Here is a 26,227-nt window from a genome sequence, read left to right on the forward strand (position 1 = left end):
AAGTTTTTAAAACAAGATCAAACAATGGTAAAAATGTTTTCAAAAGTTTCTAGATTTTTTATATATTTTTTTCCATTTTCCAAGAGATATTTTTAATCTTTAGATATATTTTCACGAGCTCTAAATATTTTACTTCGATTCTTCGTAAAATCCTGATCTATCTCTATGACTTATTTTAGAATTTTTAGAATGTTAGAGACATTTTCCGTAGTCTATAAACATTATCAAGTATTACCATATTTTTTAACTAAAAAGACAAAAAAAACGTCAAGACCATTTCAAACTAGTGTAGGGAAATAATTTAGATAGTTTTGTGAATTTAGGGGGGGGGTAAAGATGCCTGGTTTTAGAGTTTGAGAAGAAATATTAGACTAAGACGATATTTTAAGTGTTCAACGATCATCTCGCCAGCGAACATGCGTCCATCTCGTAGTACAGCTGTGCGCACCGCACGTGGCGTAACGCTCATTATCCGACGTGGTTTAATGTACTCCGAGTTAACTGTGCATAATTGCATATGTGGAAACAATTATTTTAGCTAGCGAAGAAGAGTGCTAGCTAGATCAAGCATATTTAATAGCAACTAAATATATTGGTTACAGTAATGTGGTCATGAATGACATGGCTTTTTTTTACCATTGTGGCGTTATGTTCCGTTTTGGAGTTTTCGAAGGCAGCGGTAGAGGTCTCACGTTTGTGTGTGTGTGTTTTGTCCAATTAAGGCTACTTATTTTTTATAAATGATGTACACTTAGAAGAAAGTGGTTGAATCATACTTCCTCCATCCACAATACTCCATCCACAATAGAATGCAATTCTCGCTTCCCGAAAAATCAATCAGTTTGAACTTTGACCAAAATTATATAAAATAATACTAACATTCCTGATGCAAAATTAGTATCATTAGATTAGTCATAGAATATAATTTCATAATAAATTTATTTAAAGACATAAATATTAATAATATTTGCTATAAATTTGGTCAAACTTGAGCTACTTTAACCGGCACGGATCCCATAATTGCGTTCTTTCCTGGACAGAGGGAGAATTTCATAGGTTGAATTTTACAATATGTGTAGCATACACTTTTACATGGGAATGACACAAATCATAGGGTCTAAACTAAAACTTTGATTTTATAGTTGTTAGGGTGAAAAATGTAAAAGTGTAATAGATATATGCTAGGAGCTCATTAAATGCGAACGTTCCAAAACAATATATCCAAAAGATACGATGTATTACTTGGATAATTTTGACTATGTAATTAATGTAGGGGCAGCTAGGTTCCATATTCCTTCTGCAGATTTAGTATCAATGTATTGGGCTGGTTCTGTGGGGCTGTCACTTTGTTTGCCATCTTATGGTATATGTATATCCTTTTTTATTTTGCTTTTCTCATTTTTACTTTCTGTCCTATATAATATAGTGCATTTATAGATTATAGAATAGTTTAAGATATAACACAAAAGATGCATGTGTTCTCATTTTATTTTCTAATCAAACGCTATTATCAGCATGATTAAATGTATTTTAATCATCCATTTCTGTAGGCTCTTTGTCGCAGTTTTGGATTGTGACTTATTTAATAAGTGCGGCAATATATGGCATATCCAACTTATCTTTTATCTATTAAGGGTTCAATGATATATGTAGATGCATTTTTAGGTTATAATATTAATGGCTGGAGAAAAAGATTGAGGAGAGACTACGGGCCTATTGGCTCCCGACACATATCCCCTATGCCATAGCTCTGGTGCCGCTGAATGTCTGGCACACAAAACAAGCGCCAGGCTTTTGGCGAGAGTTGGTGCAGAGTAACACATGGAAGGGAACCACACTTTCGCGACACACAACACGCGGCAGCAACCAAACACTATACAACGTGCCATAATTCAGGTGTGGCGTGCTACGACTACGAGCCAAACAGACCCTAGGTCCTTGTAGATGGCACCCTTTTCACGTAGATAGATGGAAGTCTTATCTTATATAAATAAAAAAGGCAATATATTTATCAACTAGTTATCTCTTTGCACTTGTCGTTTTGGACATCAGCACTCACCAAAATAAGTCAACGATGGGAGTCAATTGGATATCGATTCCCAATTGTATATCAAGAAAACAAATCTTAAAGATATAAAGATATTACGAATAGATAGATAAAAACATAAATTGTGAAGCCTGCGTGCAAGATATTAAGAACATAAAAATAAAATCTGCCAAGCCTGCATGCCATCTTATCTTATGGTATATATCTCTTTTTTTCTCTTTTCTGCAATATACTATATTATTACATCTTCTTAAAAAAAGATGCAATTCTAAGTATAATTAAGTCAAACTCTTTTAAATTTGACTAAGTTTATAGAAAATAGTATCTAACACACTATGTAAATTTGTTTCACGACAAATTTGCTAACAATATTTCGTATATGATAAATGTTAGTATTTTTGTATAAATTTGGCTAATTTAGGATCGTTCGATTTAGTACTATCTAGAATTGTATGTCTTTTGGACGTAGGGATATATAGGTAACTGACATGTTGATTGTCATCTTTTCCCACACCTTCTTCCTCCATATCAAAGACGCTTCACCGGTGGGGGCCAAATTCTTTCCTGAAGATTGTTTGATGACAGATCCACATTTAGCTACCAATTATAGCAATGATAAGTCAGACCAAGTTTCCTTAAAACTGGTTTTCTAATGCACACATGCATGCAATTGATTTGCTCTTCTTGATGGCTCATATACTACATGTACTACTATAGATAGTTCATCATCGCTGGCAACGATGATATAGGCAATGATACGGATCTTCACCACTGCCGGTTTGAAAACAGGTGTTGATTTTTTTATTAAAAAAAAGCACAAGCGCACCTGCTGCCACCCATAAGCGTCGCGTCACTGTCGTCCATGCACATCCCAACCGTGTCGCTCATCGAGCTCTCGCCTGTGTTGACCCACATCATTCGCCACTTGTCATCATCGGATCTAGGCTGTCGACGCCGTCTCGCATAGATACAGGCTGGGGCGCCACACCCTCACTTGACGCCACCGTGCATGACACCATGCCTACCCTAGATCTAGCTTACCTGGCTATGGAAGAGGAAGAGGCGGTGGTGGGAGAGGAAGTTGTGCAGGCGAAGGCGGAGGAGACAGCGCTAGTAAGGGAAGAGGGGGTGCAAATGGGATAGAGAGCATACGTGCGTGAGGGAGACGGCTAGCATTTAAGCGTATATATACTACTTGCGGCTGGTTTCCGTACCGCTTTGTATGGATACTTTGCCACCGTTGTTAGTGGCCCTCTCTATGGTAGATCTCCTTGGTTGAAGCTTTGCCACCACGGTCGCCTCGGTCTACGCTAGCGGATACTTTGCCACCGTTACTAGATGCTCGTCTGTCTTCTCTGGGTGAATGCTTTGACACTGTGGCACTGCCCCTTCTGCAGGCAACCGTTGTGTTGATGTCTCTTAGTCTCACAGATTCAGTTTGGTAGAGATTTTGGTGTTGAGTGTCGTCGTTGTTTCTTTTTTCTCTTGTTGCTTTGCTTTGTTTTAGGTCAGTTACTATTGGTGTTTTGTGAATTTAGGGGGTAAAGATGTCTGGTTTTAGAGTTTGGGAAGAAATATAAGACTAAGACAATAGTTTAGGGAGATAAAATGAACTTTTTTTTCTTTTAGATTTCCTCATCTCTCCATCTCTTTGAAACTCGGATTACTCCCTAAAATCTTTTTGTCCATGTCATCTTATCAATTATCACCTATTGGGCTATTATTTGAGCACAGTTAGGACACCTGAACAAACAAAACAGATGTAAAAAAAAAACAAATTCAAGCTGAAATCTGAGTCCTCCACTCCATGTAAGTTCGCATCAGCCAGACCGTGAGATGCTTAGAGGTACCGTTCGGTCCTTCTAGAACATTCCGAGGAAAGAACGAAGAGGAAGCTAGTCTAGTACCATATGATTTGGCCTCAAACACGTACATACAGCCAAGATTCTACTACTTGCGAAAATCGTGATAAGCTAGAATATTTTTGGACAGCTGAGGCTCATAAGCATAAGGTATCCGGAACAGCCGGCACCGACCCAATGTCCCATCCCATCGATACTAGATGCAAAGACGATTTCTTTCTCCTTTCAGTGTCAAATGAACTCTTCTCTTCTCTTCTCCTCCCTCTTTGTTGCCACTGAAATGTACATGCACAATTGCACATGCACACGCAGGGATGAAAGGAGTTGGACGAACGAAGCAGAGCCGTCGGTGCGTAAAAGTTCCGGCGCTGCCTTTTCATTCCCACTTGCAACTGACTGCCCCTTTTGTTCAGAATCATCTCACCTCTTTTCTTTATTTATCAGTCCCGTTCTTGGTGAACAAATTCTCTTAGAGCTCCAAACCAAATTCACTTGTGCACAAGCGCAAATGCGCGGCCGCTTGTTTAAGCTTTACGGAGAATATTAGGTCTGTCTGGATATTATCATCGTTCATCACACTGTCCGAGCATTTTGCTTTCGACCGTCTCATTCAAGAATCGAATGCCATATTTGACCGTGGCCAAAAGGTTCTTTTGGAACGGCACAAGACCAAGTTTCTCTCTTCCTGTGCGTGCGCGTGTGTGTATATATATAGAGAGAGAGTGAGGCCCTGCAATTAATCCTCGGTAGTTCTGCAGTTTTCAGACGTTGAGATCAACGGTAGTTGAGAGGGGATCGATCTTGAGTTCTTGAGTTGTTGATCGATGGCGCTGAGGAGAATCATCAAGGAGCTCAAGGACCTGCAGAGGGATCCACCCACGTCCTGCAGCGCAGGTACATATATGTACTCCGTATATATGTATGTTTCAGTCAGTTAGTGAGTTTGATAAAGAAGAAGGCGGATTCAGTCTTCAGAGTGAATGAAATTGTTTTCTGTATTTCTGATGAATTGAAATCTGGTGCTCTCTGGCATGCAGGGCCTGTGTCTGACGACATGTTCCACTGGCAAGCGACCATCATAGGCCCCAGTGACAGCCCCTACTCGGGGGGCGTCTTCCTGGTCACCATCCATTTCCCTCCAGACTACCCTTTCAAGCCTCCCAAGGTCGGTCGGTCTGTCTGTCTGTCTGATAATCTGATGATGGCTTAATCTCTGACTGAACTGAAGAATCTAAACTCAGCTCACTAACTGAAGCATCTCGCATGCAATGAATGCAATTGCAGGTGGCGTTCAAGACGAAGGTGTTCCACCCGAACATCAACAGCAACGGGAACATCTGCCTGGACATCCTCAAGGAGCAGTGGAGCCCGGCCCTGACGGTCTCCAAGGTGCTGCTCTCCGTCTGCTCGCTGCTCACCGACCCCAACCCGGACGACCCGCTCGTCCCGGAGATCGCTCACATGTGCAAGACCGACCGACTCAGGTACGAGTCCACCGCCAGGGGATGGACGCACAAGTACGCCATGGGATGATGCAGTGAGGCTGGCGGGCGGGCAACATCGTATCCAAATGTTCTTTTTAACGTACCTAACAGCAGGAGGAGCTCTGCGTTTCGTTTCAATTAAGAGGAGAGAGGTTCTATGTATGTGTATGTACAAGAACTGTGTCCGAATGGATGTACCATCACAATCACATATAAATGCAAGTGAACAATAAGATTTAAATTTTGATTTTGATGGCCTTTTGTTTCTGAATCCAAGTGTTGCATTGGAAAGGAATGGCAGGTCATTGTGCTGGGTTGAACTTCTGCGTGAAATACTGGTCCTCTACTGGATGTCCCAACAACGACGCTTTGGCCGAGTGGTTAAGGCGTGTGCCTGCTAAGTACATGGGGTTTCCCCGCGAGAGTTCGAATCTCTCAGGCGTCGTTTATCTTTTTGTCCTTTTTTATCGCTCTGCCCTGTTTTCTCTTTTTGTCCTTTTTTATTATCGCTCTGCCCTGTTAATTTGTTATATTGTTTCTGTTATCTACTAGAACACTGGGGGAGCCTCATTGTTCCCGACAGAACTACCTACAAAATTCATCATGTTTACCTTCTATATATATGATCTTTATTTATTTTGCCTCCACAATTAAAACAAAAAAAATAGTATTTGCATAATTTAAAATAACATAGACTCAATATATTATTACAACACAATATACTTTTAAATTTCGAAATTCAAATGTCAAATTGTCTACATCAACAAGACGAGCTAAAGCGATATGCATGGCAAATACAACCACACTATGACACACAACGACGTGGCCACAAATACAACACATTCGGCGTGTTCGCTGGTTGATTTCTGGGCTGGTTTGAGCTAGCTGGTGCTGGTTTGTTGTGAGAGAAAAACATTGTTGGTTGGTTGAATAAGCCTGACTGAAACCAACAAGCGAACAGGGTGATTGATGTCACTGAGGGAGTCAGGAAGTCCAAAAATGAGTATCAAATCTATAAATCTTCAGAAGCCACGGCTTATAGGGTCATAGTTAGGCCATCAACATGCCCTGAATAATATCCTTTCTAATCTGTTGGACAATTCTTTCACCACCTATACATATAATCTATGCAACCCAGTATGCCCGAACATCCTCTCCTCTCATTTGAGGTCATCAGCTTCCTAGTGTCCTCAACATTTAGTGGCCTCGAGTACTAAGAGCATCTCCAAGAGTACCCAATAAACCTTTTCAATCCATGATTTTTGGGAAGAATGAAAAAAAACCCATCTCCAACAATTCCCAATATCACCTCCTAACCTTTTGGTGCTCGGAAAAAATGACCAAACATGCTCAAAATGACCAGTGGCGGGGGCAACGTGGGCGCCATGCTCACGCAGCTCATCTTCTTCCATGTATCCAAGTACAAGACGGAGACAGGGATCAAGTACATGGGTATCAAGACGAAGACGGAGACGGAGAAGAAGGCGCAAAGAAAAATTCTTGTGGGATCAAAATTTGATGTTTTAGGAATGAAATATTAGAAACTGTTGGAGACAATCTTATTTATTCCTCTCAATATGTTTTGTCAAGTTGGAAAACACCATCGTTTGGGAAAGAATTATTGGGTACTCTTGGAGATGCTCTAATCTCCAAAGACATCCACTACTGTTTTGACAAAATGCTTGAAGGACTTAGGGCCTAATTGTTTGGCTACCAAAATTTGCCATGCCCAAGATTTGGCAAGAAAAAATTGCCAAAACTTAGCCAAAAATATTTGCCATAAATTTGACATGCCAATTGTGAGACATTGGTAAATTTTTGTACCAATCTAAATGACTACCAAAATCTTGGCTTGCCTAAGTTTTGGCAACTAAATTTTGGCCACCAACCAAAATCATTGTGTTTTCTGCTATTCTCATTAATCCATTGACTCAGCTGGTAAATCATATGCAAGCATGCAGAATGAACCAACAGTTTTCTACAATGCGATTGCACCAAGAAGTCCTAAAACATTTGACCTTTGTCTGAAAGTCATTATGAGCTTTCGTGCCATCAACAATCCGCAAAAAGAGATTTCCTAACATACGAAACCTTCTCCTGAAAATTTATCATTATACACGGACATATCTTGTTGTCATCAAACAAAACCATCTGCAAATGGTCATAGTACATATGATATCAAGGAGGTGTCGGGCAGGGTGACATACCTTGTTGGAGTAGGGGCGACAGTGTGAAGGCGGCGGCGGGCACGGAGGAGGGGTCGGCGCTGGGTTGGGCAAGGTGGCAGCGAGATTGGGCAGAGAGGAGCCAGGTTTGGGCAGGGAGAAGGCGGGATCAAGCGGTGAGGTGATGTTGCCGAGCCTAGAGGCAGTGTCACTGAGTGTGGAGGCGGCGGCTGATAGAGAGGAGGCAAGATCCAAACATGAGACGTTGGAGTTGGGCGTGGAGGCAGCGATGCCGATCCACAAGGAGACGGGATGGGGCATGGCCGGTGATGAAACCGAACGAATACGTGGGGATGGAGGATTTGGGTAGCCTTCAAATCTAGGAGGCCAAGCGGGTAGTCTTCTGGAGGTTGTTTTTTTTTTTTTTTTTTTTTTTGCTTCACTGCACAAATATAGAGTAGAAAGCGTGTTAGATAGTCTACTGAAGATGCTTTTGGACCATAGAGGGCTCCGGGGCATCCTTGTCACAAACAGTTTTCTAAAGACCAGAGGAAAGGCAGCTGAGCCCACATTGCGATACATGGATTTGGTGCCCTGCTTGACGCTCTTCAAATGATTTATATGTATTCCTACATCACCTGCAACCTCCGTTGTAGTCTAGCTGGTTAGGATACTCGGCTCTCACCCGAGAGACCCGGGTTCGAGTCCCGGCAACGGAATATTTTTCCTCTTTTTGGTACACAAAATGTTTTTTTGTTTCAACATTTAACACTTCTTTTTTAAATTAAAAAAATAGAAACGGCCGGGGACTATTTCAAACACAATGAGCGTGGGACGAAACAAAACTGGAGAGATTAATCGTTTTGTTCACTCAAATTGATTCCAGTCTGCAGCTGCGCTTGCAATTCCAGCAAGACTGGATTGACTATCCAACGAACACCATTGGGACCTGGACTGGACGTGTGCAACACCACATGTCCACATCCAACCCACATGGGCATGGTTTTCTAAAGATTATACTGCCTTGTTCAAGGCCTGTAACCTTCAGAAATGCAAATGGTATCATATCGTAGATCATGAATATTCGGTTACAACTGCAACTTGCAAACATGCTCTCCATGACCTACATGGTACCATATATCATAGTACCAGTGCAAGCTGTAAACCAAGGAATCATTGTTGTATTGTATAGTATCCAGTCCAAATAATCAAGTCAAACCACACTGCATGCGCCATTTGCCACAAAATACTGAGAACTTGACAGGGAAACAAGGAGGGACACCATTGGCGTACTGGCATGACCACCATATAATGGGAAGCATAATTTTCCATTGAAGTGAAATAAGTAAAAATAAACTTAGTACGACTACATCATGTCTACTTGTGGAACAGAGAGAACAGGATACTTTTTTTTTGCTCAAACACGGGAAATACCTTCTAAGCAAGTTACCTAATTGCCACAACTTCGTCAGTCACACACCAGATAATCACAAGGCAGAAAGGAGGAAATGAAACAAACATATCGCTCAATGCCTCGACAAAGAGATGAGAACTCGCTGCAGCCGCCAGTAAACCTAGAGGGTGGGACCATCCATGCTGTTTCGCTGAAGCAAGACGCGACGATAATAAAACCATGGCACCTTCGCCCTTGTTTCTTTGTCTACTGATCATTAAATCACAAAATGGAGCACGCCCCCCTCTGCACCTTTTTCTTCTTCTTTGCCTTAGGTGGCTGCAGCACAACCTTTATCGCCGCATCGAACACACCCTTTACGTTCTGCGATTCAGGTAGGAATAAAAATGAAGCCTGTTAGTATGTCACATGATATTACATGTTTAGCAGATGGTTGAGCAGATGGCAATACTAGTTGGGTCTTTGAGCTGCATTCGATGTAGTATGGTGCGCCTATTTGCTTTCTTAGCTCCTCTCCCTATTGGTGGCAAGGTAACCATGTTATACAACAGTCACTGAACAAGAAGAAAATCAGGAAAAACTTGACAAAATTCACTACATCTCAAAGCATTTATGTAGTACTACTAGAGCAAAAAGGGCAGTAAACCACCCATAACCATACCTGTGCAGTAGTGATAGGGACAGCACCAGGATGGTCCACAAAGAACTGCTTGTCATCTCGAAGATCTGTCAGTGAAATGTGCATTGTGAAAATATAAGGCTGTGTAGCTTGCAATCTGAGGCTTTATGCTAGGCTATGCATGGGTTCATGTACAAGTTATGCCACTAGTTAAATATTATGTATAAACATTGTAAGAACATAGAACAAAAAGCAAAATCATTGAACCTAACAGGAAAAATAGCAAACTGAGGGACAGCTAACCATTACCTGTTGCATTGGTTTAACAAAACAATAAATCAATACAGAAAGTACATTTTGTAAACCAGGTAGGATCCATGCTATTATCTTTTGTTAGAAAAAGGTTTTACAAAGGGTACTTGGGTTACCAGTTCACCAAAAACACAAACACAAATTCAGGCAACACCAAGAGCTACGACTACTCGACCCCTGCTTTTATTGTGTACAGATTTTTTTTTTCATCACATGATGTTAACAACATTGCTAAATTCCTGCACAGTTATCATATAAATAACTAACAAAATGATCCTGTATAACCAAGTCCAATCATTTGGTCTATCAAAACTAGCATCAGAAGGTTGGATTTCAAAAAAAATTAGGACCAAATCATTCTTACCAAGCTTTGTCCCTACGAGAATTATTGGCACACCAGGTGCATAATGCTTCAGTTCAGGTATCCACTGAAAATAGATAGGGGTTCAGAGTCAGCAAACAAGAAGTTTGGGAGCCATCTCTGTATTAATAACCGTATTCAAAAATTGATTTTTGGAGATCTGTTTCCAGTACAATTTAGTATTATAATTTATTTTACTGAGAAAAAATAATCACTCAGAATACGATCAAGCTAGAAGCAATGAATTTTGTCACATAATCAGCTAAATGAAGACTGTCAGGTAAATGAGCTAAAAACAAGCATGTCCAGAGAACATTGGGATAAAGTGACATGTAGAGCAAACAAAACCAAATATAGAATATAAGAATCAGTGTCTTGCCTTCTTCGAAACATTCTCATAGCTGGCCTTACTGATCAGTGAGAAAGCCAGAAGAAAAACATCAGCTCCACGATAGCTCAGTGGTCTCAGTCTGTTGTAATCCTCTTGACCTGTTGCAGTTGCAAAGATGGAAGTTTAACCATTTTGATGAACAAGGAAAAAAGGATATGCACACGGAAAGAAGAAAGAGCATCATAAGTAGCAAAACAGGACAGCACAGCTAGTCACCTGCAGTGTCCCAGAGGCCGAGGTTGACAGTGTTACCATCAACCACAACGTTAGCACTGAAGTTGTCAAACACCGTCGGAACATAGTCCTGGCAGAAGAGCAATGGCGACAACAGTAAGTGTACTACATATATCACTAAAAGCGCAACTAATTTCATAAACCAGAAAAATGGGCAGAGGACAATGGGAGAGGACAAGAGGGAATGAATGAAGGCACGTCGCACGCCCACCGTAAACGCAAAGCAACTAGAAAAGTTTGTCTGATTGTCTGAGGATAACCCTACCGAAATGATACACTAGACCTCCACAAGCATGGAGGGCGGTCCACAGTGGTCCTACGGATATAGTAGCCCATGGTCACGCTTACTCAGGGCTCCAAGCTAATCTACCACAAAAAATTCACGCGCGAAAATCAAAATCGCATCTTTTGAAGAAGAAAAAATCCCAGTGCAATGGATATACACTAGAGTACATGGCCAAAACAAATTTTCGAAAGAGATATTTTCTATTGGAAAAGGAGGCATGCGTAAAAAAAAATCCAGTGCTATGATATACTACACTGGTACATGGCCAAAAAAAATTTCTTTGAAAGAGATATTTTGTATATGAAAAGAAGGCATGCGTGAAAAGCTAGCGTCGCTTTTGGTGCAACAACCAGTGTGGAATTGCGTGAAGTGAGACAATGGCGATCCATTTCACCAACGATACGGAAGGCGTGAGTAGTGGAGGAGGGTACAAGGCAGCCAGGCCAGGCAGGGTAACTAAAAAAGTCGGGAAAGTGATCTCGGTCTGGTACTCTGATTGATGAAACGGATCGAGGCGGTGGTGCAGGAGCTGGGACAGGGAAAGCGAGCCAGATTAGCAAGGGAATCTACATTTCCCCCAGATTTTTCAGAAACTCCTATTATATGAATGTAATGTTATTTGTACACGAACGAGGCAATCCCTGCAACCCTAGCGCGTTTAGGGTCTGATTTGGGAACAGCGCGGAAAAGATCCCCTTTCGGTTTCCTCCAAAACCAAAGGGCAGCTGGCGTGGTACGCGACCGACGAACCCTAATTAAAAACAAAAACAAAAGGTGGCAGCAATTCGCAGCCGCATTGTGGTAACCGGGGCGGAATTGACGAGCGAGGGGCGAATCGAGGACGTAGGTGGGGAATTTCCACCGAATCCAGCGCCCCAGATCGATCAAGACCGCCGCCGCAATTCAAAATCCCGGGACAGAAAAAATGAAATCTCCGCAGAGGAGCAGCAAGCAGGAGGAGGAAGAGGAGGAGGAGGGGAGAGGCGTACGGTGGGGAAGGTGTTGGAGGTGTAGGAGATGAGCATGCAGGTCTTGCCGACGGCGCCGTCCCCGACCGTGACGCACTTTATGAACCTGGACGCGCTCATCCTCTTCCGCCCTCCCTCTCGCTACGGGGTGCTTCAAGGGGGGGGGGAGAGAGGCCTTCTGCTGGTTCTTCCTCCTCCTACCTCCTTCCCGTGGTAGTCTGGATGGAGAAGAAGAGGAGAGGTGGTGGAAAGGGGGGGGCGAGCGGCTGGTTTGAGGGAGGAAGAAGGGGGAGACTGGGAGAGGAAGCCGGGTGGCGGGAGGGGCGCGGCGGGTGGTTAAGATCGGGAGGGAGGGGGGGCGCGGACAAATGGAGGGAGGCGCGGGCGAGGCGGGAGAGGGTTGCGGGGGTGGAGGGAGGGAAGCGGTCTCCGCGCCGGGATGGTGGGTGCTGCTGGTGGTGGTGGTGGAGGTGGGGAGAGAGAGAGGGTAGAGTGGGTGGTGGCCCGGCGCGGCGCTGGGTGGGGAGAGAGAGAGGAGCGGGGAGGAGGGGTGGCCACGGTGTGCGCGCGCATCATTTCGTTCTGGAGACTTTTTCGCTCCGTGCCATTATAAAAGATCGTAATCCCCTGTATCCTGAAAAAATTCAGCGCTTTTTAATATTACTATTTCAACTTTTTCGTGTCCTCCATGTCACTTTTATCAGTTTGGGCTCTAACACCGTCAAACTGCAGGTGTGAAAAGACGAAAATACCCTTAAGTTTAAATATGTTATTAAATTTTTTTTTGAGCATCTTAACGACTTCAAATGAAAAAAACTCAAAACTAGAAAGTTGTAGATCTCGTCGAGATCTATAATTTTCATATAAAATTTATTTTCATATAAACTCAATTGTGAAATTAAATGAAAATAATTTTTATATGAAAATTATAGATCTCGACGAGATCTACAACTTTCTAGTTTTGAGTTTTTTCATTTGAAGTCGTTAAGATGCTAAAAAAATTAATAACATATTTAGACTTAAGGGTATTTTCGTCTTTTCACACCTACAGTTTGACGGCGTTAGAGCCAAACTGACAGAAGTGGCATGGAGGACACGAAAAAGTTAGAGTAGTGACGCTGAAGACCGCTGAATTTTTCCAGAGACACACAAAGGATTGCGATCTTTTATAATGGCCCTGTGTGCCCTTATAAAAGATCGCAATCCCCTGCCTACCTGCCTGCCCTGCCCTGCCTCTACCTGCCTGCCTGCCCTGCCCTGCCCTGCCCCCGTGCATTATTACTCCCCTGCACTACACCTCCTATACTTCGTTATTAGGATTAGTGTTATTTATTTATTTTCCGAACCAAGATTAGTGTTATTTATCACACAAGCTATTTCAATTTTTGGTCAATTTATTTATAGTTATCTTCGCTAGTTTGCGATGAGATTCGCCTCGTTCTGCTCCATCTCTGGCGGGTTAGGGTTTAGAGTTTGAGGACCTAAGGTCACGATGAGGGTTTCGGGGGTTAGAGGAAGAAGAGCTGAGGGAGGAAGGTTGGTTTGTCGGCGGAGGCGATTGGCGGATGTGGAGGTCGAGGTGGAGGTTAGGGTATGTGTGGCAGAGAATGGTGAGCGATCAGGTTAGGTCGTTACCTAGCGAGGTGATCGAAGTCGACGTGACAAGCTCTTAGGTGCAACCGCATGATGATGTGTGTTGTAACGTAGATAGAGATTTAATGGTTTAAGATTTATGTGGAGGAGCGAGATACCAGGGTGTAGTATAAATGCATCTTTTCTATTTTCTTTAAAACTTCAACAAAGAGACTTTGCAAATAGCCGGATATACTAGTACTAGAGCCATCACATGGGAGGTGGGTTCCTGTCTTTTGTTTTTTTTTTAAACAAAGATTATCCTTTCTCATGAATGGAGATTGATGCATAATCATCTTCATCATGTCACCGTGTTCATTGTGCCTAACTTTCTAATGATATTTTTTTAACACAAATGGTAATATTCCAACACGAATACTTTCGCTAAGAATGCCATAATATTACGGCATGGATATTTTTGTACGACAGGCTAATGCATGCTTGCAAGTGACGTTTATCCAGCAGCAAAAGCCAATGTGTCATTACCATTTCCCAAATGTTGCTTAAGGGCACTCTTCAACTGCCCGGTTGTCTCGTCCTCTTTGATGATGTCTGTTCCCTAATCATCATACCCTTCTCCTTTTATATGTGTCTACCAGCTGCCCACATACTACCATTTTATTTTATTTTACTGTGCCTTTCATTTGGGGCCATCTAGGCACAAGGCGTCCTTGCTTCTTTTTCTAGTGAACGACTCAACTGCCCTTGCGTTTAGGTGAACATTTCTGCAGCCCAAAAGTTGCTACTACGAACTGTGTCCAACAACCAGCAGGTAACACCATCGAGAATAATGTCCAGAGAAACAGGGAAAGTGAGATTTGTTTGTTGCCACAAAAAAAGAACAACATTCAGTGCTTGACATCCCATCTGATATGATGTATGAACTACAATTACTGATAATAAATAAATACTTTGCTTAAACCTTTAAATCCTGATGCATACTCCTACATGATAAAAACTGGCATGTATTTTGCAGGGCGTTCGGCTGGTAGCCTTTGGGCTGATTTTGGATGATTGAATAGTATTCTGTAAGAGGGAATAAGCTGAAACAAACGGGAACAAGTGTGCATTGATGAACAGACCAAGCACTCCGACACATCATTCGTACATGTCATTTGGTCCAAGATTGCGGTACTAGCAAATCACATGACACATTTCTGGTGAGCAAGCAGCAAAGCCCCATCCAGCTGTGAGATGGGAGCAGTTGCGAAGAACCAAATACACCATCATACGTGTGCAGTGCAGTGTACCACACATAAAAAAAAATTAGGGTAGACAACTAATAAAATCCAGGATCCAACTGGACACATTAGATTGGAGCGCTTGTCCCCATTATCCCACATCGACAATGGCACCCACCAGTCACAGTCACAGGTACCCCAATCAAGGCATGGAAACAAATTTTGCTGATTCGGTCAGATGGATGCAGCAAAATTCATCCCAGATTACTGACACCTCAACTTACTGACATCTCAGATTCACCTGAATTCAACTGGTGCCAAAAACAAGATTCCAACTTCCATATCATATTATCAAATACAATACCCCTATCAAGCCGGGATTCCCATCTCATCTGTGTCAAAATTTATTTAAATTTATTTATTTTTAGGACTCCTGCACTTTTCTGGTCCAACAGAAGGCAAGGCACAGAAAACAGTTGGGCAAAACCTTTGCTTGTAGTCTACATCAAAAGGTTAGGCACGCAACCCCCACCTTATTTCTGTTGGATTGTGCAGTTATTTGAATTTGTGGGTTCTTTTAGCCGACTCAAGAGTGTTTGACAAAAGCATTGCAATTGTCATCGGCCCAACACCTCCTGGGACTGGTGTGATTGCTCCGGCAACCTTGGAGGCTTCCTCGTAACAGACATCTCCAACGAGCCTATAACCCCGAGGGCTTTCCGGGTCCTGCAGCATTCCAAATCACTAGTAAGCAAATCGCCAAGAAAGTTACATGAAGCCACAAAGAGAGGAAGGAAAAGAGACAGTGCCACTCTAATATGCAGAACACAGTTCGGATACGACAACATACAGAACCAAGCTCATGGATAGGACAAATTGATATTTAAGAGTATTAATTGATTGATCATCACATGCTGCACAAGCATATAATAAAAACTGAAAAAATGTGTCACCTGGAACACTCCATGCTCATAAATTTAAGAAGCCAATTTCAGTATTAATAAATGGATTCTCATTGGGGGGACCATAAGGGTATGTAGGTCCTGGTGGATTAAAGTTCTGTGAATCTGAAGTCCTGGACCAAACAAACTAACAAAAACTAAGGTGCCAGGTGCAACAAATAACTTCCTAACAATTTTAAAGAAAACTGCAGGAACACCAGTAGTCCTGTAGGTCACACTAACATACTGAAATTCAAAGGGGCCATCTAGCATTGGGAATTTGCATTTGAAGGTGGTTCACGAAATTTTTCCATGTACAAACACACATCTAGTTAACACACCTCTTTAGCATTAAATGAACATGACTGAAAAAAAATAAAGGTGTTAAGAACAAGAAGTAGGCATTTTGGTCTGAAGGAAGTTGGGTTAGGCCACAGAAGAAACCCAAAAAGAGACACACAAACAAAAAAAAAAGGATAGAAATAACATAAAAATTGCAATATAGTACTACAGAGTAGTGATTAATTAAAAAGGGTGTCGGGAATAAGAAAAAATGGGTCTTACATCAACTGGATTGATGCCAACATCAATAATAGCTGCTCCAGGTTTTATCCAATTCCCTCTGACCAAGTTGGCAACTCCAACAGCTGCGATGACTATATCTGCCTGTCTTGTTATTTCCTCAGGGTTCTTAGTTTGTGAATGTACAATGCTGACAGTTGCATTTGCTTTCTGGTAACCATATAAAGAAAGATTAATCAGACACTATAATAAAACTGTTAAGTTATTCGAAATAAAGAAGATCCGGTTCATACTTGCAACAACAATGCAGCAGGCATTCCAACAATATTGCTTCTTCCGATTACAACAGCCCTCTTCCCTTTAATTTCAACTCCAAATCGGTGTAGCAACTCCATGCATCCTTTTGGGGTGCAAGGTACAAAGAATGGATCTCGGCCTTGCATTGCAAGTCGTCCAATGTTCAGCGGATGAAAGCCATCAACATCCTTTTCAATACTGACAGCATTCAAAATGTTCTCATCGTTCATATGCTGCAAATGATTTCACAACAGATATGTGATTGTTTAGTGGACGAAAACCATTCACTACATTATACTAATAGCATTCAACATTTTATCAGCATTCGCATGTTCCAACTTACTATCTAGCATCGGATAGCACATATGCATGTAACGAAGTTCTAGCATCTTCATAAAGCATCATGATTATCATAAGAATGGCGGCAACCAACTCACGAAATTACAGAATCTATGATATCATACCATTGGAAAATTAACCAGAGGGCTACATTTAACACTTTCAGGACATAAAAAATGTTATTCAGTACGACAAGATAAGGAAGCATATCGTGCACCACAGGAAAATTCTACCATTTAAGAAGCCTGAGCTGGGTGTAGCATGCACAAAACATGTAACCCTGGCATGCCATATACTGTCTAGGGAGATACAAATCATTAAGAGGCAAAATAAAGGAGTAAAACTTAAATATTCTAGTTGGTGATTACTAGCAGCAGAATTGCAACTCCAGATTCCTATTCTGTGGGTTACATATGCTAGCCAATCGAGTTGTGGCAATCGGACACTCACCCGAGGTAAGGGCAACTGAACCAAGATGCCATGCACAGACGGGTCACTGTTGAAGCTCGCTATGTGCTTGATAACCTCCTCCTCGGAGCTGTCCTCAGGCAAGTTGACCTCGTACGACTTTATACCGACCGCTTCGCACGCCTTCTTCTTGTTCCGCACGTAAGTCTGTGAATCCTTCCTCGACCCGACAAGGATGACCGCCAGGCCAGGCACTATGCCGATCGCATCCTTCATCCTGGTGACTTCAACGGCTATTTCTTCTCTCACTTGCTTCGCCACAAGCTTCCCGTCAATCACTTTGGCAGGTGCATCGGCTGAGACGGTTGCTACATGTGAAGACGAATCAAAAGGTTGCAGAGTCAAAGTGACATAAGTTTCATTTGCCGGTACACTTGAAACTGATAAATAGCCATTCCTTCAAGGGAACACATTCGCTGCTCCATTTTCAACATCATCACCTAACGTCCTAACCTAAACTTCCTTCAATACAAGCAAGAGTGCAAGACCTATCACCTATCCAAAGGATTCACCTATTTCACGACGCCCAAAATTCGACAGAAGACAGTAGTAGTACACACTAGCATGTGAAAACTCAAAACGTCATCTGAGCTGAGCTGAAGCGCCCAAGAGCGAACCAAGCAAGCGCACCTGAATCGGCGGACGAGGCGGTGGCGGCGGGGGGCGAGTCCATGCGGCGCGGGCGAGGGAGAAGCTGGGGCCGGGCGGCGACGAGGAGGCGCCTGGGGTGAGCTAGAGCGGGGCAGGGGCGGAGGCGGGGCGCCCGCGGCGGGAGGAGCGCGCGGCGGAGAGGAAGGAGGCGGGCCGAGGAGCAGTCGGAGAGTATGGAGGACGCCATGGCTAGGGTTTGCGGCCCCGGGGCTGTGGACTGGAAGCGGCGGCGGCGGCGGCGGTGGCGGCGTGGTTTTCGCGGGGGAGGAAAGGGGAGGTGGCCGCACAAAAGTTGCCTTGCAAAAGGAGAGAGCACAAATCGCTTCGCGTGGCAATTTGGCACGCTCTTCGAAGCAGCAGAATAGCCAAAGCCCAAAGGGTTTGCAAGGGTTTAAGGGCCCACTAGTAATAATCGAGTTTTTTTTTTTTTGAAAATTTAAGAAGACACTCGTCATTGAGAAAAATAGAGAGAAAAAACCACAAATAGTGTTTACTTTTTAATTGTCTAGTGAAAAGTTTGGCTTCATAAACATGAACTACTTCGTCCTATAGAAAAGATACAATTTTAGGTTTGATCAGAGCCAAACTGACTTAAATTTGGCTGAAGTTTAGAAAAATGGTATCAGCATCTAAGACTTTAAATATGTGCATCATAAAAATATATATCATATGACAAATCTAAAATTGTGGAGTATCTTTTTAAAACGGAGGGAGTATATGTATAGCACACCGAGATAGACAAATTTCAGCCCTCCCAAGAAAACTTGGGCAGAGTTTATAGCACTTAAAAGTGTATAACGTAGTCGAAATTTAACGTCAAACAATTTTTTATTATTATGTCAAATCACGAGCAACATCCGAGTGCCGAACAGTTTTTCATAATGCTTACCCCCATTACAGCATCAACCTATGATCAAAATTCGCTTTATTAACCACTGAACTTCTGCTACTGGATGGAACCGAACGGTGACAAAACACAGCAAAATGGACAAAACTCCTCAAGCGCAACATTGCGCGCAGCTGTCATGGACACAGTCTATGAAGCGGCGGGAACAGCAGATTCAGCAGGGGTTTCTTGCTCCTTCCCCAAGGACTCCCAGTCGACCTCCTTGAGGATCCTGAACCGCTCATCTAGAGTCACGAAGTTGGACTGTGGAGTCACCACACCACAGATGCTGGCTTTGTGTATTAGGGCTAAGCTGCCACCCATGTCAGGCCCATGAAGCTTCCCGGTCAACAGTACTCGGAGCGGCATGAAGAGCCCTTTGCCCTGGTCACAAACGGATAAAATAAAGCAAAGACATGTCTAATATTTTCGGTTTACAAGTTTACTGCTAGATACAAAACCTTGCTAGGACTGTGCCAAGGTTGATCAAATGATTCAGCTGCAATTTGGTGATCCCTGACAATCATTTTCTCAGTGAGATAGGTCACTTACAAATGAAGCCAGAGATCCCGTGGTAACAAAGTCAAAAGCACAACAGAACCAAAAGGAACACATATTGGATCAAAACATACCTTTCTTTTGATAGACTTGCCAAAACCTTTAACCCACTTCTGCCAACCATCACGGCCCTCAGCTAGTGCTTGAGTGAGCTCACCACTATCATACGCAGAAATAAGACTCAAAGCAACCTCAGAAATCTTGTCTTGCACCACAGGTTTAGCTTCCTCACTGTAGAACACAAGCAAATGAGTAAACTACTTTTTTTACTAAAGAGTCTAGCTTGCCAGAACAAGAAACTCAATCACAGGAAGCTATCTAGGTGACAACAATGGCAAACCATGAACAAGAAAGTTGTAGGTAAGCGGGGAAACTAGGAATCACAGGTCAATAATTTAATCCAGTATATTGTTTTTACGAACCTGCTTAAAGTAGTATGAAGGGGATATGACAACAAATTTGTAAGAGCTGCATCAGCATCTGCTATTAAATCAATACCGTCCTTTAAAAGCTCGGCAGCTTCCTGAACACAGTATCAACTTTTCAGATTCCATATGTTAACCTAATTACTGGAAATTTTTATTTCAATAAATGAAAGTAAACTTTTTATTGAGCTTCCAAAATAGAAGGAAGCTATCTTTTTTTTTTATTTTCTTCATAGCTTTAATCTTGTAGAGACAAAACGTGTTACTATCAGGGGCGGAGCCAGAAATTGGATTTTTTGAATGTTAAGGGGGGGCAACAGTATAACTTGCCTAACGAGTGGAGAAGTATATTGGTACCGATCTACAAGAATAAAGGGGATATTCAAAGTTGTACTAATTACCGGGGAATTAAGTTGATGAGCCATACTATGAAGCTATGGGAGAGAGTTACCGAGCATCGCTTGAGACTTTGAGAGCAATAACGCGGGTCTCTATGAACCAATTTGGTTTCATGCCCGGAAGGTCAACCATGGAAGCCATTTTCTTAATAAGACAAGTTATGGAGCGGTATAGGGAGAAGAAGAAGGACCTACACATGGTTTTTATTGACTTAGAGAAGGCTTATGATAAAATACCAAGGAATGTTATGTGGTGGGCATTGGACAAACATAAAGTCCCAACGAAGTACGTCAGGCTCATTAAGGACATGTACAACAATGTTGTGACTAGTGTTCGAACAAGTGATGGAGACACGAATGACTTCCCGATTAGGATAGGACTACATCAAGGGTCAACTTTGAGCCCTTATCTGTTTGCCTTAGTGATGGATGAGGTCACAAGAGACATACAAGGGGACATCCCTTGGTGTATGCTTTTCGCGGACAATGTAGTGCTAGTCGATGAAAGCCGGACAGGAGTGAATCAGAAACTGGAGTTATGGCGGAAGACTTTGGAGTCCAAAGGTTTTAGACTCAGTAGAACTAAAACCGAGTATATGAGATGTGACTTCGGCACTACTACTCGGGAGGAGGAAGATATTAGTTTGGAAGGTCAAGTAGTGCCTAGGAAGGATACCTTTCGATATTTAGGATCAATGCTATAAAGAGACGGGGATATTAATGAAGATGTTAGCCATAGAATTAAAGCAAGGTGGATGAAGTGGCGCCAAGCATCTGGTGTCCTATGTGACAAAAGGGTACCCCAGAAGCTAAAAGGCAAGTTTTATAGGACGGCGATTAGACCTGCTATGTTGTATGGTGCAGAATGTTGACCTACGAAAAGACGACATGTTCAACAGATAAGTGTCGCAGAAATGCGTATGTTGTGTTGGATTTGCGGTCATACAAGAAGGGATCGAGTTCGGAACGATGATATACGTGATAGATTAGGGTTAGCACCAATTAAAGAAAAGCTTGTCCAACACCGGTTGAGATGGTTTGGACATGTCCAACGGAGACCTCCAGAGGCACCGGTGCGTAGTGGAATCCTAAACCAGGATAGTAACGTGAAGAGAGGCAGAGAAAGACCGAAGTTGACTTGGGTAGAGGCAATAAAAGGAGACTTGAAAGGATGAAATATACCCAAAGACTTAGCATTAGATAGGAGTGCTTGGAAAACAGTTATTTACGTGCATGAACCTTGATTGCTTCTGCTGGATTTCAACTCTAGCCTACCCCAACTTGTTTGGGACTTAAAGGCTTTGTTGTTGTTGTTGTAAGGGGGGCCAACAGTGTTCAACAGTGCCCGCCCCCCCCCCCCCTGTCTCCGCCCCTGGTTACTATTGATCTCTGGTATATAATACACCTTTAATATGTACTTCGAAATAGGACACCCTAGGTGTACAGGAAAATAAATAAAATGGCTTGCAATTTTACCTGAGCAAAATCACTTTCAGATTCCTGGAGAATGCCTGTGTTCTTCCACCGATCTTCAAAAGCCTTGATGAGTTCATCATGAGGAAATGATCTTAAATGTTGTCCATTCATCCATCTAGACAGGTACAGAAGGAAGATCAGTATCAAATTATACGAGAAAAGTCCTATGAGGTTGCTGCTTTTCAAGGGCATACTGGACAGGCCAAGAGAGTATCAAAAGGATAGAAATTAGTGAAAATCTATGTGTCAAACTCATCATAGTATTTGATGTGTTGCACTATAACAAACCGCAGTGAGCAGACACAAAGAATGAGCACCAGCATATGTAATTTAAGATCATCGTATTTGGCCATCTTTTGCAACAGGCAATAGCTTGGATGAGGTTCTAGAATCCAGATGCTTCCTAGCTCAAATCCATTGATTATCCTCGATGTAAGTTTCAAAACTGGCGATTCATTTGACATCCAGGCTTCTAGAAGTACTACTGTCAAGCAGATTATCTAAGAGTTGATACAGTAGCCTCCAAGAAAGTTAGTGGCACTTATAGTTCTCAGATCATTCAAATACATGAAAGTAAGGCTTTAAAAGTTAACAAAGAGTAAGTGTCAACAAGCTACTAGGTTAAATCACATGTACTGATCATGATAGCTATATCACAATATCTTTAATACAGAGAAACATGGCATATGGAACTTACTTCAATTTTGTTGCATCAAAGACTGCTCCACTTTTATTGACACGATTTATAGTGAATTTCTGGACTGCAGATTATAAATACCACCGAAGTGAGAATAGCAGTTTTTTTAATTCAATAGGGGCCAAAGAATATTTCAGTGAAAATGACAGGAAAAAGACTATTGAGAACAAACCTAGGTCATCAATAGTGAAAAACTCATTTTCAGTACCATCACCCCAGCCCAGTAGTGCTAAATAATTCACCATTGCCTGAGGTAGATAGCCCATCTCTTTATACTGTGCAGAGAAAAAGAAACAGCATGTTTCATTCTTATGCCATGTATAATAAGAAGATATGTTGGCAGAAATATGAGATAGGGAATAGTTGGTAAGTTACCTGCCCGACAGAAGTAGCTCCATGCCGTTTAGACAGTTTACTTCTGTCAGGAGCCAGAATAAGTGAAACATGAGCAAATGAAGGCATTGAGAATCCAAGAGCCTGAAGAAGAACGTAACATTACAGCAAATATATTTTCTGTGATAAATTTTTGAAGTGTCAAGAATACAGATTATGAAAAACAAGATAACAGAAGGTAGAGGGTATTACTTTGTAAATTAGAGCTTGCCGCAATGTGTTTGGTAAATGCTCTTCAGCTCTGTAACAAAACTGGGTAAACACTTAACTCCAAGGGTGCCACACATTCAAAAGAAAGACTGAAACAGAGTTTCCTTTTTCCTTATTACCTGATAACATGAGATATCTGCATGGTAGCATCGTCAACTGTCACACAGAAGTTATACACAGGCTGTCCATTGCTTCTCATAATCACGAAATCACCAAGCGTGTCTAAGTTCCAACTGACCTTTATGAAACTATCCGCTGATCAGTTCATGTGATCACTTTTGATGATATATGCAAATCAACATATATAAGCTAGTACTAAAAGCAAGATATTAAGCTTATGCTCTAGGTTTTGACTCATTACCTCGCCACGAATTAAGTCATTAATTTTCAACGACCCTTCCTTTGGCACACGGAAGCGGTAAGTGTAAGGCGTCCCTTTCTCTAACTCCTGCTGTACTTCTGCATCTGAAGCACTTGCCCACTTCCCCATATACACAGGAGGAAGTTGTCTTTGCTTTGCGACTTCCTTCATTTGCTCAAGTTCCTGAAGAAATGGCAATTACATAAAATTATATATGACTTGACCAGTAGAAATTACATATCCTGTCAGATGACTTCAAATTTGGCTATTCCTTAGGATCGTGAATTATGGTAGAATTGATTGCTAGAATTTTCTCTAAAACATAATGGATCAGATATTTACTACGAAGGTAAAAAGTTTCGAGAACTCTGCTTCTTATATTCATAAAGAGAATGAATAGCACATGCGCATGCGAAGCTGGGATTGTGGAAACAACTGCACATGATAACACACAGTTATCATGCAAATTATGCAAGGGGAGAACAATACCTCACTAGAGCAAAAGCAGCGATAAACCGCACCAGAGTCCAAAAGCTTCTCAGCATACTGCTTGTATAGTGAATTCCGCTCTGACTGGCGATAAGGCCCAAACTCCCCACCAACATCGGGACCTAGCCAAATATGGACGACGAACAGTTATTTCTGTTATAGTTGTGTTATTTCTGTTATAGTTGTATAGATAGCACGCTCTACTACAATGATCTGATGAAACTGAATATTCACCGCAATGCTTGCATATATACTATCCCTTTCCAGGCGCAGGGGAACACGACAACCAAGAGGAAGTTAGCAAACAATGTTTTCGAAATCTGCAACCAATTTACCTGCCCCTAGAGAGTTCGATTTGTGCTGACTCCTAAAGCCGCCATTATTTGTTAATTTGTGAGTGGCAGCCAGTATTTGTGATAAGAGCATAATAGTGGTAAAATGAGAGGCTGGATCTACGAAGCAGTTGTGATCAAATTAAGCACAGCTGCAAGGCAACCGCAGGACTGCGAGGTCAGAAAATGTGCGAGGCACAACGCTAGGCCGTCAACGAGATGACACGCAATTCATAGTGGTGAAAGCGCGGAGCAAGAGAGAGAGAGAGAGAGAGAGAGAGAGAGAGAGAGAGAGAGAGAGAGAGAGAGAGAGAGAGCACCTTCGTCCCATTCGAGGCCGAGCCAGGCGAGGTCGGCGAGGACGGCCTCCTCGGACTTCCTGGTGGAGCGCTCGAGGTCGGTGTCCTCGACGCGGAGCACGAAGCGTCCCCCCTTGGAGCGCGCGAAGAGGTAGTTGAAGAGCGCGGTGCGGGCGCCGCCGACGTGGAGGTTGCCGGTGGGCGACGGCGCGAAGCGGACGCGGACGGGGCCGGAGCTGCCGTCGGCGCCGGCGGAGGCGCGGACGGAGAGGGCCCGGCGGAGGTGGAGGTGGCGGAAGGGGCGCGCGGGCGCGTCCGGGAGGAGGCGCATGCGCAGCCACGGCGCCCCCGTCAGCAGCGCGCTCGCCGCCATCTCACCCTTTTCTGAGGATTGCGAAGACGAGACGACCAAGTCGGAGAGGATGATGGATAGGGGGAGGGTGGGGTTGGGTGTTGGGGGCCCAGACGAGACGGCCAGCGGGATAGCGGGCCGTGGGTAGCCCACTACCGGCGGAAGGAACTGGGGGGGGTCTACTGACACAAAGGGCCCACATGGCAGAAGTGAGGATATGCTTTTGTCCCAGAAATCTGAATCACGTCCGGCTGACATGTGGGCTCCAGCGGCTAAGTGAGAGAGAGGGGGAAGGAGGGAGGTTGGTGAGGCATGCACTGCACAACAACAACGAACAAATCTCGATCAGAACAATAATTAAGTAGAGTCAACATTGCAAGATCAATGACTATGCTAATTGATGTTAATATCTGTGAATATAGTAATTAAATCACCTAACCATGCTATCGTTATTGTTTGATCGTTTTATACACTATAAATACCCGACACTATTGATTGCTGGTATATACATCGGTCGTGCTGCGTAAACGGGTTATTGTATGTGAATAACTTTTCAAAGTATTTGGCAAACAACAACCTCCATATGCATATTATCGTTATTAATATTTTCGATGTGAGAAATAAATCGTTCATGAGTTGGCATAGGTTGCATTTGTAGGGGCTAGAGCATTAGATGAGGCGGTGGCTCGGTGGAGAGGCTAGGATGGCGATGCTTGAACGACGTGACACCCAACGAGTGGAGATGAAGACAACGAGGCTTCACGACGACTAGAGACGGATCTGCCACGAGGGGGGGGGGGGGGCTCGAGCCCCCCCTACCTTGGCGGAGCCTTTGGATCCTCCGTCATCACCCGCTTAAAATTTTTACCATTGGGGGTTGGTGGAGGGCCGCCGCTCACGCTGGGGACACTCACGCTGAGCTTCCCGCCGTTCCTCCTACAAATCCACACCCAGGAAGTGGTGGTGCAGGGCCGCAAGCTACTGCAGCAGCTGAGCGTGAGCAACATAGTAGCTAAGGAGGTCGGCCAACAGTGCCTAACACGCAGGTCGGCTCTGCCGCTCCAACCCTCCGAGCTCTGGCGGACAATCGAGCAAGCGTCATAGGGCGCAGTGTAAGCACACAACTAGCAAGCCGGCAGGCACCCATGCAACTAGCATGCAAGGCAAGGAGGCAAAT

General features: G+C 43.1%; 4 protein-coding genes and 2 non-coding genes across 7 annotated transcripts; 3 read left to right on the forward strand and 3 right to left on the reverse strand.

Annotated features, from left to right (window-relative positions):
* The first annotated feature begins 4,639 nt into the window (after positions 1-4,639).
* Positions 4,640-5,640, forward strand: LOC136470952 (ubiquitin-conjugating enzyme E2 28-like). The gene is made up of 3 exons (XM_066468681.1): positions 4,640-4,803; positions 4,947-5,074; positions 5,194-5,640. Exons 1-3 carry the CDS (start codon positions 4,734-4,736, stop codon positions 5,440-5,442), a joined length of 447 nt encoding a protein of 148 aa, XP_066324778.1. The 5' UTR covers positions 4,640-4,733; the 3' UTR covers positions 5,443-5,640.
* Positions 5,641-5,756: 116 nt separating this feature from the next.
* TRNAS-GCU (transfer RNA serine (anticodon GCU)) lies at positions 5,757-5,838 on the forward strand. Its single transcript has one exon. It is a non-coding gene; the product is annotated as a tRNA-Ser (tRNA).
* Positions 5,839-8,204: 2,366 nt separating this feature from the next.
* Positions 8,205-8,277, forward strand: TRNAE-CUC (transfer RNA glutamic acid (anticodon CUC)). The gene has a single exon. It is a non-coding gene; the product is annotated as a tRNA-Glu (tRNA).
* Positions 8,278-8,848: 571 nt separating this feature from the next.
* On the reverse strand, positions 8,849-12,581 carry LOC136475559 (rac-like GTP-binding protein 6). The gene is made up of 7 exons (XM_066473057.1): positions 12,165-12,581; positions 10,872-10,959; positions 10,644-10,753; positions 10,268-10,331; positions 9,634-9,698; positions 9,424-9,489; positions 8,849-9,335 (listed from the first exon to the last, which is right to left on the reverse strand). Exons 1-7 carry the CDS (start codon positions 12,261-12,263, stop codon positions 9,234-9,236), a joined length of 594 nt encoding a protein of 197 aa, XP_066329154.1. The 5' UTR covers positions 12,264-12,581; the 3' UTR covers positions 8,849-9,233.
* Positions 12,582-14,917: 2,336 nt separating this feature from the next.
* On the reverse strand, positions 14,918-18,491 carry LOC136475558 (bifunctional protein FolD 4, chloroplastic-like). 2 transcript variants are annotated; one of them, XM_066473056.1, is made up of 5 exons: positions 18,154-18,491; positions 17,506-17,819; positions 16,713-16,949; positions 16,462-16,629; positions 14,918-15,682 (listed from the first exon to the last, which is right to left on the reverse strand). In XM_066473056.1, the coding sequence occupies exons 1-5, from the start codon at positions 18,359-18,361 to the stop codon at positions 15,512-15,514; spliced, it is 1,098 nt and encodes a 365-aa protein (XP_066329153.1). In that variant the 5' UTR covers positions 18,362-18,491; the 3' UTR covers positions 14,918-15,511. The 2 variants fall into 2 exon arrangements, with proteins under 2 accessions (XP_066329153.1, XP_066329152.1); XM_066473055.1 differs by having other exon boundaries at positions 14,931-15,682; positions 17,506-17,831; positions 18,154-18,489.
* Positions 18,492-18,989: 498 nt separating this feature from the next.
* Positions 18,990-25,106, reverse strand: LOC136470953 (glutamate--tRNA ligase, chloroplastic/mitochondrial-like). Its single transcript, XM_066468682.1, has 12 exons — positions 24,720-25,106; positions 24,068-24,189; positions 23,579-23,761; positions 23,337-23,455; positions 23,200-23,248; positions 22,990-23,091; positions 22,787-22,889; positions 22,615-22,678; positions 21,918-22,032; positions 20,041-20,141; positions 19,693-19,849; positions 18,990-19,444 (listed from the first exon to the last, which is right to left on the reverse strand). The coding sequence occupies exons 1-12, from the start codon at positions 25,069-25,071 to the stop codon at positions 19,211-19,213; spliced, it is 1,701 nt and encodes a 566-aa protein (XP_066324779.1). The 5' UTR covers positions 25,072-25,106; the 3' UTR covers positions 18,990-19,210.
* Between the last annotated feature and the right edge of the window lie 1,121 nt (positions 25,107-26,227).

This window comes from Miscanthus floridulus, chromosome 8 (genome assembly GCF_019320115.1).
Source record: "Miscanthus floridulus cultivar M001 chromosome 8, ASM1932011v1, whole genome shotgun sequence".
Lineage (NCBI taxonomy): Eukaryota > Viridiplantae > Streptophyta > Magnoliopsida > Poales > Poaceae > Miscanthus > Miscanthus floridulus.